At 38.2% G+C, this 12824-nt stretch overlaps 1 protein-coding gene across 1 annotated transcript in view; it reads right to left on the bottom strand.

The window, feature by feature from the left end:
• The window catches only part of DDX60 (DExD/H-box helicase 60), a 101325-nt gene that overhangs the window by 24552 nt on the left and 63949 nt on the right, over nucleotides 1–12824 (bottom strand). Inside the window, exons 26-29 of the mRNA XM_030816307.1 lie at nucleotides 8382–8540; nucleotides 5088–5235; nucleotides 3202–3354; nucleotides 434–538 (exon numbers count right to left, since the gene is read on the bottom strand). Coding sequence (XP_030672167.1) covers nucleotides 434–538; nucleotides 3202–3354; nucleotides 5088–5235; nucleotides 8382–8540 — 565 coding nt within the window. The remainder of the gene's footprint in view (nucleotides 1–433; nucleotides 539–3201; nucleotides 3355–5087; nucleotides 5236–8381; nucleotides 8541–12824) is intronic.

The following is a 12824-nucleotide window of genomic DNA, read 5'->3' on the forward strand; positions in this document are numbered from 1 at the left end:
GGTAACAGATTTGGTGTCAGGAGTAAAGATGAGGTCAGCATTAAAGATAATTCCAGAGTGCAAAATCTTGTGCACAGCAAATGAATGAGTGAATGTTTATCAAGCACCTTTGATGTCTATCTTCCATACAAATCACTTATTTAATTCTTGCAAATGCTGTGGGAGAGTAATTATTACCCATATTTTGGAGCTAGAAAATGAGAATCAGGCAGTTTAGATATCTCATCCAAGGTCATACATCTGGTTAATCACACAATCTCAAATGCAGGTGCTTTCAACTACACCACAACTAAAACTGAAAGCCAGGCAAGGATGAATGTCCAGTTATGCTACTGTGAATTGTGGCATGTTTGTAAACTAAAGGTTCACATTTTTTACTATGCTATGGCCATATTTCAGCAATACAATAAGCAAGTTTATGCATATTGCATACCTGTCTATAATTCAACGCATCCAGATAGACTGAGTTTTGAGCAAAAACCACAGATTTACAAGGCATGTTGACACCTAAAGCAAGTGTTCCAGTAGCCGTCACCACCTTGAAAGAAAATAAAACAATTACTTCATAAAATAGCATTTTAATAGAATGCAAGTATTGCCTGTCATAAAGTTGCTAAAAAACTCTTTGAGCTTCAATTAAGTCTCAATGGGAAAGCTAGAGAAACTAGACACATTGGTACTCTTGCTATTTCACAAACACCACAAGTACATTCCCAAATGCGCTGTTTGCTTTGCACAGAATATTCTTCCCCAAATATTCATTTGTCTGGCTTCTTCAGTGCCCACTCAAATGTCACAGAGGAATCTGTAGCTCACCACATCCAAAATAACCACCCCTACCATCATTATCTATCTCTGTCTCACATGATTGATCTTCATAGCATTAATGACTAACTCAATAACATTACTTGTTTGTTCATTTGTCTTATACCAGACTCCAGGCAAGATTCATTATTGTATCCGCAGCATCCATAAGAGTACCTGGCAACTGATAGGTGTTCAGTAATTTTTTTTTTTTTTTGAGAAGGAGTTTCACTCTTGTCGCCCAAGCTGGAGTGCAATGGCACGATCTCGGCTCACTGCAACCTCCGCCTCCCAGGTTCAGGTGATTCTCCTGCATCAACCTCCCAAGTAGCTGGGATTACAGGCACCCACCACTACATTCGGCTAATTTTTGTATTTTTAGTAGAGATGGAGTTTCACCATGTTGGCTAGGCTGGTCTTGAAATCCCGACCTCAGTTGATCCACCCACCTTGGCCTCCCAAAATGCTGGGATTACAGGCGTGAGCCACTGCGCCCGGCCCAGTAAATATTTTTAAATGAATAACTAGAAAGAAAATTTTTTATGATAGGGCAGTAATACTTTTACAAATCCACTTCTGGACAATTACCTATTTTGTCTACTAAAATTTGTTGAGATTATGCCTATGGAAAAAACATACCTCAGTAATTTAAAAAAGTTGTCTTTGCCCCCTGAATTGTCATAACTGACCAGAAAAGGAGAAGGACAAACTTAAAAGTTTACTTAGATAATCCTCTTTTCATATAATGCTGGGTATTTCTAATCATCTTCTCTTTCTTTTTATATTGATTGTCATACATGCGATGGTTAGTATTAATGTTTAAGTATACGGAGTGATTTTCTCTAATTATTCTGTAACTGAAATCTATATATCTGTGAAAATGCAACACATCATTTATTACCTGTTTTTCTCAAGTTTTTGATAAGAACAAAAATGTAGAAAATAATAATATATTTAGAAAATAACTAGAATAAATACCTTCTTAAAAAATGTTCCCTATAGCAAAGCTGTCACCATTTTCATAGTACCTTCTGTGGAGTGATCTAATTAACCTATTAGTAATTGATCAACTGCTATTTAACAGGTACTATTTTAAACACAGAATACACTGATCAAAATAGGTGTGTTTCTCTTCTATCAGTTCATAAGCATGTAGAAAATATTGTATGTGGTTATTAGCCTTTAAAAGAAATACATAATTTGTTATTAGTTAAGAGAAAAGCATAGCAAAGTTGCTAATGCTACATCTTATTTTTTTTTCAGGTAATAGGATTGTTAACTATGATGTCAGATTTTCCTCAACATTTAGTTTAAAAGATGCTACCTGGAGTAGCAGAAACAATCTCAATCTCTTTGTCTTTCTTCCTCTCTCTCTTTTGTGAATGTAATATATGTCATACAAAATTTAATGTGAATAATTTTTAAAAGTCAGTCTATTTTTGAATATTACTAAAGATCCAAATTTACAAGCAAACTATATAAAGCTCCTTCATGAATTTATCCAGAAAATCCCTGTGCACTGTCATGGGACACACTACACAAAACATAGCAAGAGTGCAGTTTGAAAGTTATTTTAGTATTCCTTTTGTTCATTATCACTGATAGGAGAGAGAACATGGATATATTTCACGGTAGAAAAATTTGTCAAAGTATTTATTTAGGAAATATTTTTATTCTCATGAAAAAGAGATAAACTAGGCCTTGTGCAGTGGCTAACACCTATAATCCTAGCACTTTGGGAGGCTGAGGCAGGAGGATCACCTGAGGTCAGGAGTTCGAGACCAGCCTGACCAACATGGAGAAACCCCATCTCTACTAAAAATACAAAATTAGCCGGGCATGGTGGCACATGCCTGTAATCCCAGCTACTCAGGAGGTTCAAAAACAAACAAAAAAAAAGAGATAAACTGAGTGGTACATTTCAATCCCCTTTTCAATTAAATAAGACAGAGGATATCATGGCTTTTTTTTTTTTTTTTTTTTTGGGCGGACAAAGTCTTGCTCTTGTCCCCCAGGCTAGAGTGCGATGGCATGATCTCGGCTCACTGCAACCTCCACCTCCCGGGTTCAAGTGATTCTCCTGCCTCAATTTCCTGAATAGCTGGGATTACAGGCACCTGCCACCACGCCTGGCTAATTTTTGTATTTTTAGTACAGGCAGGTTTCACCATGTTGGCCAGGCTGGTCTCGAACTTCTGACCTAGGTGATCTGCCTGCCTTGGCCTCCCAAAGTGCTGGGATTATAGGTATGACCCATCACACCCGGCCAACTTATTTTTTTAAAAGACAATTACATGAGAAAAAAAGAAAAATGGTGGTTGTATTCTTTACTTTTCCTGAACATTCAGCTTGAAACAGTCACAATTTCAATTTTTAGAATAAAGAAAATGTACCTACCCTAAGAAATCCTTTTCTAAAGAGGATTTCAACTAATTGTTTTTCTTTGAAACTCATAGCACTGTGATGATATCCAATACCCCTTTCTGCCAAGGCTTTCAATTCTTCACCTTTTCTTTCAAATTTTACTCGACCAAATACCTTCTGCAAAGTCTAAAAGAAGCAAGACAGTTAGGGATTATGATTTAATTTTAATTATAATTAAAAATGTCTAAATGAAAATAACATGCATACTATGTAATAATTTGGCTAAACGAGGCAACTATTTGAAATTGACTCTACATGGATAGAAAGAACATTATGGCAGCAATAGTAACTACAAGAAAAATCTTCCCACTTCTTTGAACAGACTATCTTAAACCGTCTTACTCCACTTCTGGGGCAGAAAATTTTGAAAAAGTAGCAGATAAAATAAAACACCCAGCGGTGGCTGGGCGCGGTGGCTCACGCCTGTAATCCCAGCACTTTGGGAGGCCGAGGCGGGCGGATCACGAGGTCAGGAGATCGAGACCACGGTGAAACCCTGTCTCTACTAAAAATACAAAAAAAATTAGCCGGGTGTGGTGGCGGGCGCCTGTAGTCCCAGCTACTTGGAGAGGCTGAGGCAGGAGAATGGCGTGAACCCCGGGGGGCGGAGCCTGCAGTGAGCCGAGATCGCGCCACTGCACTCCAGCCTGGGTGACAGAGCGAGACTCCGTCTCAAAAAAAAAAAAAAAAAACAAAACAAAACAAAAAACCCAGCGGTGGTGAGTGCATGACTGCTCTTGCCTGAGGGATATCAGTTAGCTATTGGAGCCTTCGGAGTTTTCGCCAACAGAGAGACTTCTCCAAGAAGGCAGAGGAGGTTCCTTACCCTATGTGGTCCGGGAATGCCTACTTCCCATTGAAACTGAGCACAAATAGCCTTAAAAATATCCAGGTCTTAAAGAAGAAATACAGTTGTGTCCAGAGATACATGGACAAAGATGAACACTGCTTATGAAGGAAGAGCGAGAAAAAAACGCTTCCAAAAGCAAAAGGCTGGTTAGTGGTTACTTCAATTACGTATTCACTCAGACAACAGAATATCAAGGATTCATTAAAATGATGATCTAAATACATGGTATAAAAAATAAGACACCATGAAGCTTAAAAAAGAAGGTGCACAATAGAATGATACATATATGTGTACACACATACACAAAATGTCTGTAAGTTTGTATGTGTGTAGTCATAGGAAAATGAGACAAAAGGTTGGTCTGGAAGGGCAGTGAGTACTTATGAGTGATGACATTGATTTCATTATTATTACTAATTTATATCTTCAAATTTGTCTACCATAAGCGTGAGTAATTTGCATTTTAAAAGGTTCCTGCATACCAGTTTTAGCTATTCCAATGCCTCCTTGGTGTTTTAGCTATAATGTAAAAAGCCCCTGATTTTGAGAAATTCTGTGAATGTTATTTAAAGTGTATTGGACCACATGTACCCAAATTTTCAAATGAAGCATGTGAAACTGAAGTCTAGAATTCAGGCTGTGGAAACAATGTAATAGAAAGAAATAACGAAACGGCAAACATTTTCAGAGGTGAACTGTTAACAAGCAAGAAATAATCTACAAATCCTAAATCTCTTGCACAGGTATCCTCATCTCAGCATGTGCTACTAGGGAATTGGACCTAGGAGACTCCTCCGTAAACCCTGGCTTAGACTATTATGTCCTTTTCAGATATGCACTGCAGAGCCTTCAAGAGTGATATGTAGCTAAAGGAGATTTCTCCTTTGGTAGGGATTGTATTAATTGTGTATTATATTATGCATACATCTTACTAAATGTTGTCTACAACTAACAAGCTATGGCTGACAAACGAAATAGTTTGGAGAACGATCAGGTTGTAAGTGCTGACCTCGGTGTCCACTGCTTTTTCATCAGCATATGTGCAGTCCTGTGGGATTTCCAGGTTCTTCTCTAGACACTTCACTAGATTATCACGTTCAGCTTCATGTATTAGGCTTTGATCCACATTTCTGTTTTTTTTCTGGCTCTTTTCATCTCTGTCCATAAAAATAAAATTTTAATTAATGAAATTGTAAATAATGAATGAAGTAATTAATTGATTTGGCCACCAGAGGATGCCCAAGACTTCGCAGATCAGTCTTCTCACCCAGACTTCCACTGCTGTACATCTTTATTATTTTATTTTATTTTATTTTCGAGATGGAGTCTTTCTCTGTCACCCAGGCTGGAGTGTAATGGCGTGATCTCAGCTCACTGCGACCTCCACTTCCTGGGTTCAAGTAATTCTCCTGCCTCAGCCTCCCGAGTAGCTTGGATTACAGGTGTCCACTACCGCACCTGGCTAATTTTTGTATCTTCAGTAGAGACGGGGTTTCACCATGTTGGCCAGGCTGGTCTTGAACTCCTGACCTGCTGGTCTTGAACTCCTGACCTCATGGTCCACCTGCCTTGGCTTCCCAAAGTGCTGGGATTACAGGCATGAGCCACCGTGCCCGGCCTGCTGTGCATCTTTAATAACTCAGTCTTCCTCTAATGCCCTTCCTCTTCAGCCTCTGGATGCTATGATCCATCATGAGAAAATTCTATCACATATTGATATTTTCTGGGATGTTCCCTTTCCTTCTGGCTGTAGTCTTGCCAAACCCAGTTCTCCCGAGATAACTTTGTTTCTCCTTGCTAAAGTGATGATCATTTTCTCTTCTTCGGCCTTCATGACCCTAGGCTTGGATGTAAGGTAGGCATTCTCCTTGCTCCACATTGCCAATTCTAGTCATTCTCCTTCCCTCCTTGTAGTGGATGCTACAGCTGCTTCGAGTTTGGTTGCTAAGGCTCTCAGCTGCACCACTCCCTGGACAATTGCCCTAAACTAACAGAGGTCTCTTGGAGATGCCTGGGTGGTTACAACCTCTCCTGGGGATGGGAAATAGCCCACACCCAATGTCTGAGTGATATGAAGTATAAAAATCAGCCCCCTTGACTCAAGGTGGGGCAATTCTCTGGTGTTCCAGCATTCCCAGTAGGGTTAGAATCAGGCTATATTCTAGCAGAAGCCACATTCTTGCTTTTCTTCACCTTCCCTTTCTTGCTTCGTTCATTTTCTCATAGGTCCCTCATGAGCACACACCTTCAATAAATCCCTTCCACAGATATCCTCATCTCAGTGTGTGCCACTAGCAATCTACCTAGGAGACTCCTCCATAAACCCTGGCTTACACTATTATATCATCATACCATGGTGTCCATCCATCACCCCTCAATGTAACATGCACCCAAGTCACTTTTCACTTATTTGTTTTAAATTTTTCTCTTAACTGTGCACAGAAGACAATTCTAAATATGAGAAGATGTGCTCACTTGTATTTCATCACTATGTGTTAACTAACGTTACCCTTAACTTAGGGGAGAATGCCCTGACTATGGAAGGGCCTGGCCCTAAAATTTGCAGAGCATGTGGCAAAGCGCCACATATTATTGCCTCACTATAAGTTTTTAGTCAAGGTAATAAACTGTCAAATAAAATAAATTCTATCCACCTGTCTTGACAAATATTGCTCCATAATAACCTGGAATTCAAGGGTGAGAATGAGCTCTGGGTGGGCATGTCTCCTTAGCTCCACTGGCCCCTTGCTTTATGGGAATGGATGCAGATGGAAGAGGCCGGAGTGGGACTATCTAAAGGGCCCCCTCACCCTCACTTTATTTTCATAACTTGAATTGTTGGTCACTAATCCAACCTGAAATGTGGCTCCTGGTGCCCTCAGGTAAAGTTGTTGAGGATCAGTCACTAAGAAGACTTACACCTCCTATGCTGTCCCTGGGTTTTCACCTCCCACACTTCTAAAGAAACAGAAAAATAGGTAGAGGAAATATAAGCAGAAGGATCAGCAGCAAATGCTAGTTTGCTCTAGAATTTAGAAAACCTAAATCAGAAATGCTCTAAAAGCTGTTTCTACTTGGAGAGAAATATCTTTCATTCAAATATATTTATGGAATACTATTACCTGCTAGGTAATGTGCTAAGCACTGAAGACACAAGAAGAAAAATACATGGTTCCTGTTGTAAAGGAACTTAAAATTTAGGAAAAAGAAATACATACAAACAACAAGACACCACAATAATTGATCTACTAGCTATTGAAAGTGTAGAAGAACATAGGAGAGAGGGTAGAAATTCTAACTGCAGGAATCAGGGAAAGATTCGGAGATGAGATACCAAAAATTATGAGTACAAGCTTTGGGAGCAATCAGGAAGGAGGGCACTCAAGGCAGATGGGTCAGCTCATGGAAAGGAAGAGGTAGAAAAGTAAGTCATGTGAGGAGAATCATAAATATCGAGTATTGGTAGAGGAGAGTGGTAGGAAGTGAGACTGATAGAGTTAAGGCAAACACCAAAACATTTTGGCATAATGGTAAAGAAATTTAGACTTCATCAGCTAAGCAAGGGCAAAGGAAGAACATTGAGCATGGGATAATTTAATCAACTCAAATGTGTACAAGTTCATTTGTTGACTAGATTGGAGAGTGGTGAACCTCAAGGCTCTCAAGTCCAAAAAAAAGACCTCTGTGATCATCCAGGCAAGATATGATGAGCTTCTAAGCCAGGAAATTACTTAAGATGGAGAGGATCATAGAGAGGGGATAAACATTTTGGCCCTAAAGTTGACAGAATTAGACATTGAGAGCAAGGAAGAGATGTTACATTAGCTAAGTCTTTCCAAGCATCAAATCAGCATTTCCATCCATTCTCAAGCTCTTTTTATGATCACTCATAAAACTGTGATGGTATATTAGTGAGACTTCTTTGTCATGACCAAAGACAAAGTGTGTAGTCTATCTTTAAACCTTCTGCGAACTAAGTGATAGCCAGAGTTCATATACGTGTCAAAGATGTGCTTATTGTGTAGGATGATTGCATCAGGCTATAAAATCTACCTAGGCTGACAGGCTGTGGTTCTACCTCTCCCAAGTCCTAAATGAGACTGATTGATGCAATTAAGGAATGAATGTACAATTATGGTCACTCATCTTTACCCCATTCTCTCACCCAAATGTACTCAATTTAGAAATAAGTCCAAGCAACAACTAGAACTTATTTATAGAACATATTCAATTTATGTTTCCTACTAGGACTTGGGGAGTATTTTAACCCTCTACTTACCAATTTGTTTAGTTAACTACTTACATGATCTTTTGTTTCTCTATGGATTTTTTCACTTTTCGAAGTTTGTTAGCCATGACATGGGCTTCTTTATCAGCTTTGGGAGGCCTTTTTGTCTCCTGCTTTTTCTTTAGGAAGGTGCTCACACTTTTAGCTGCGTTTTCTACAGCTCCTAACTTGAATCTGGAAATAAAAAGAATGTGTGCCTTGAAAATAACATCATAAATACAATTCAAAACCGTATTTCCATCTACTGCTATCATCCCAACATCTACCTGTTGGGTTTTTAATACCCACCTTTATAAATGTTATCCAGAATGTGCACACCAGGTGTTCTAAATCAGCAGACTCCTTATTAACTACCTTATAGTAAATAATGTTGCCTACCCTCCCCTTCTCCCTCCCCACCGCCACACAGACATTACCCCTGGGACAATGCAATGAGAACTCGTGGAAATTTTTCCTCTAAGAGTAGTCAAATATTCCATAAGCAAGGAACAGAGAACAATGGTTTTTCTCCATTTATCTCCATTTATATACAAAAGACAGATAGCTATCCCCAACACCACCCTTCTCTAAAAATGAGAAAAAAAGATTAATCAACAGAAAAGTGTTCTTTTGGTAGAAGGTGAGAACCTACGATTCTTTCCCAAAGAATAAGACCTAGTTGTTGCTGGACTTTGCAATGCAGAAATGTCTCCAAGGTCTGGGCTTTATACTTCTTGAAATGTAAATACCTAGGAATATAGTGATCCATACTTCCTGGCACCCTGGGGCTCAACCCAGCAACCTGGTCTAGTTTGTACGCAGTTGGCTTTCTCAGATCTAAGCAATTAGCTGCAAATTGCTAGACATTTATAGACAAATGGCTGCAGATCAAATTTTCCTGATACATGAAGAGTAAAATGTTTCTAGAGGAAGTAAAGGCAAACATTTCCTATGTTTATTTCACATGCATTTCCCTGTGTCAGGAAGCTAGGGCTTTTTACAGGAGCACTGAAAAGCCCAGGGAGGTCTTATTTCTCCACTGCATCTTGGTGGCAAAATGCTGTGGCTGCAAGTAGCCAATAGCTATTGTCACTATTTTAACCATAGCTTATTATAACAAGTCATAGATTTGGTTTGTGTAATAAAGCTTTTTAAATCTATGTTGTGAAGCAAAGGGCCTTTCTAAAGTTTTTATAGAGCTAACATCAAAAGGAAATGTGTTTAGCTACTAAACAGTAAATAAATTGGCACATTGGTGAAGTAAGAATTTTAAAAGTGACAGTCTATGCCACATGGCAAGAAATTTCATATACTAGACAATAAAATAATAATAATAGTAAACATTTAATAATAGTAAACACAGTTGGCCGGGCATGGTGGCTCATGCCTGTAATCTCAGCTCTTTGGGAGGCCGAGGTGGGCAGATCACCTGAAGTCAGGAGTTCGAGACCAGCCTGGACAACACGGTGACACAGAATACAAAAATTAGCCGGGCGTGGTGGCACATGCCTGTAATCCCAGCTTGGGAGGCTGAGGCAGGAGAATTGCTTGAACCTGGGAGGTGGAGGTTGCAGTGAGCTGAGATTGCACCACTGAACTCCAGCCTGGGTGACAGAGTGAAACTCCATCCCCCTTCAAAAAAAAAAATTATACACAGTTGTCAGGCATTATTCTCAGTGACTTCAGTATGTTAACTCATTTAGTACTCACAACAATCCTATGAAGAAGGCACTATTAATATTAATATCTCTATTAATATCCTTATTGCCAGATTCAGTGACCTCCCCAAGAGCCCACAGCTTATATGTGGCAGAGTCTTGCCTGCAGGCCCCTGTTCTCAAACCCTGTTTTTAACTGACATACGTTGCTTCTCTTTTTACATTAATGCAAGTTACTGGGGCCTAGGAATATATTACTTTTTTAAATAGTGTCACTTTCATCATAGTACTTCATTTTTTAAAAAACTCTTGTTCAAAGATCACTTAGAAATAAGGTAGCCTCTTAAATCTCTCTGATAACCTACATTTTATGTCAACCAAAACAAAACCAAAGAAAAAATATCTCCAAATATGTTGACTATATTTGGAATTAGAAATGAGAATTATAACCCAAGATGCACAGCTATGGCAAGCCACATATGTATCTGAAGGGAGGAAGATAAAAGGAAGCTTGTATTGGCAAAAGTTCACATAAGCTGCTTAGAAACACAGTTCATTGGTTTTGGAGATGCAAAACCAGAGCTGGCATCAATTTATCAGTGGAGATGCCATTACTGGGTGGGTGTTCTTTCAAGGGCATCTTATCTGAATTGCTTCAGCCCTAGAGAAAGAACTGCCTGTGGGATTATTTTAGAAAGTCCTTGAGACAGTTTATCTCAGCCATGCAAGCATGAACACCCCGCCTTCATGCTCTCTCAGCTCCAGTCTGCTTGGATCTGACAAAAAGGGATCATCCTGGTATCTGCAACTTTCACAAGAATGAATGCAACCTAGAGATTAGACCTATTTCAATAACATTTTTGTAGCACTGTGCTAAGTGCTTTCATAACTTATGTTTATTTAATTCTCACCCCAATCCTATGTATTATTATTTTGATCATCTCATTTTGCAAATAAGGAAATTAAGGCTTAAAGTCATTAAGTGTCCAGAAATAACACAGTTCATGGGGACAGAGGTGGGATCCAAGTTTGGGCCTGGCCATGAAGTGTGTGCCCTTAAGCACAGACTGCCATTGCCATCAAACACTGAATATGCTCCACGTATTTTTTTTAAGAGATCAGACTGCAAAAGGCTTAAGGGTACACTGCTATTTGAAAAGCTCCTAGAGGTAAAACTTGAGCCCAGACAAATCCTCAGATCTCTTGATGATCTGGGGCTACTTAGCACTAAATCAAATTGTGTAATACCAAGGATGTTCACAGTTTATTTTGTAGAGAATTCAAGAGTCATATAAACATGCCAAGCTTCAATTCTTCAAGTATAATTAAACTTTTGATGTTTTGTGAAATATTTTAGTTTTAAAATATTTTAAGTACGTGAAGGATTTTGGAACATGCTACTCCCAAAATATACCACTCTGGCATATTAACTATTTTGAGTTGAAAGCACTAGAAAAAACAGCAGGGTCAAGAAGATCACTCTGATCTTCTTTCTTTTTCTTAAAAGTAGCAGATTAAATGCCCACAGAAATATGTTTTTATACCAGAAGGAGAGTAACACTCCTATCTTCAAAGATGGGAACTTGAAGACAAGGGAAATCTATATTAATGAACCTTGTTAAACTAACTCTTACCTTCCTAGTCACATCTTTCCCCAAGTTACCCTGGCCCACGCCCCTTTACTTTGTCACATTTTTCACAATTTACCACTCTTTGTCCAATTCACTATGTAAGTGTCCAACTCTAACTGCATCGTTGGGTTTTCATCTCCTTATGGAGCCTTCTGCACCATATAAAACATCCTACACACATGTACACGTTTTTCTATTGATTTGTCTTACATCAGTTTAATTCTCAGGCTCAGGTAAAAAACCCTAAGGTGGTAGAAGTAAAATTTTGCCTCCCCTATATTTTTATGAAGGTATGAATAATAAACAGCTATTTTTCAGTTTCTGTTTTGCAGTGAGGCTTTCAGAAACATCCCAGAGGTACAGAATTACTTTTGTTTCTAATTACAATCTATAGCCACACTCGAAAGTGAAATGGGTGAGCTTTGTAAATCCTTGGCAGTGCAGAAATGTATTTTCCTTATCCCAACAACAAAGATAAAAGGAGTAATATTATTACAATCCCCCAAATTTCCAAACAAAATCTTACATTCACCCATCATCGTTATTTCAGAAATATATCATCAATGATTCATTCCTATATGTCTGTTTACATGTGAGCAAATTTCATTAAACTTTTCCACCTAACCAAGACTCTGGATTTATTTACTTCAGCTTCCATGGCTTAAGTGTAGTTTGAAATTACCCAAAGTAAATAGAGTATTGTGTTCTAGTCCCAAACTATGTTATCAAAGTTAATCCAGGATCTAGCATGTTATCCATTCAATAAATTATACTTTGATGTCCAATGAAATTGCACTATTTTGTTCAATTTTAAGCTATTTTATACTATAATATAAAAAATTTAGCAAGATATCAGTGTATCTGGATCGGAGTTCTCATTACTATAAATTAAATATAATAAAATACACTGTCAATAAGTAGTAAATTGTGAAGATACTTTAATTTTATGTGGGATACTTGTGTGCATATATATTCAATTTGTTTTGCAAAGAACCTAGGTATGTATTAAAAATTAACCAGGCTAAATAAAAAATAATAGTTTACAGTAGAAAGAAAACAAAAAATAGAGTAGCAAACTAAATAAAGAAGGTAATTCATAATAGCACAAATACAAATACAAGAATTGAACTAGAAAGTTGTATTTTTTTTCTATGTCCTCTTTAATTTCTTTTTTTTAAAAATTATACTTT

This window comes from Nomascus leucogenys, chromosome 7b (genome assembly GCF_006542625.1).
Source record: "Nomascus leucogenys isolate Asia chromosome 7b, Asia_NLE_v1, whole genome shotgun sequence".
Lineage (NCBI taxonomy): Eukaryota > Metazoa > Chordata > Mammalia > Primates > Hylobatidae > Nomascus > Nomascus leucogenys.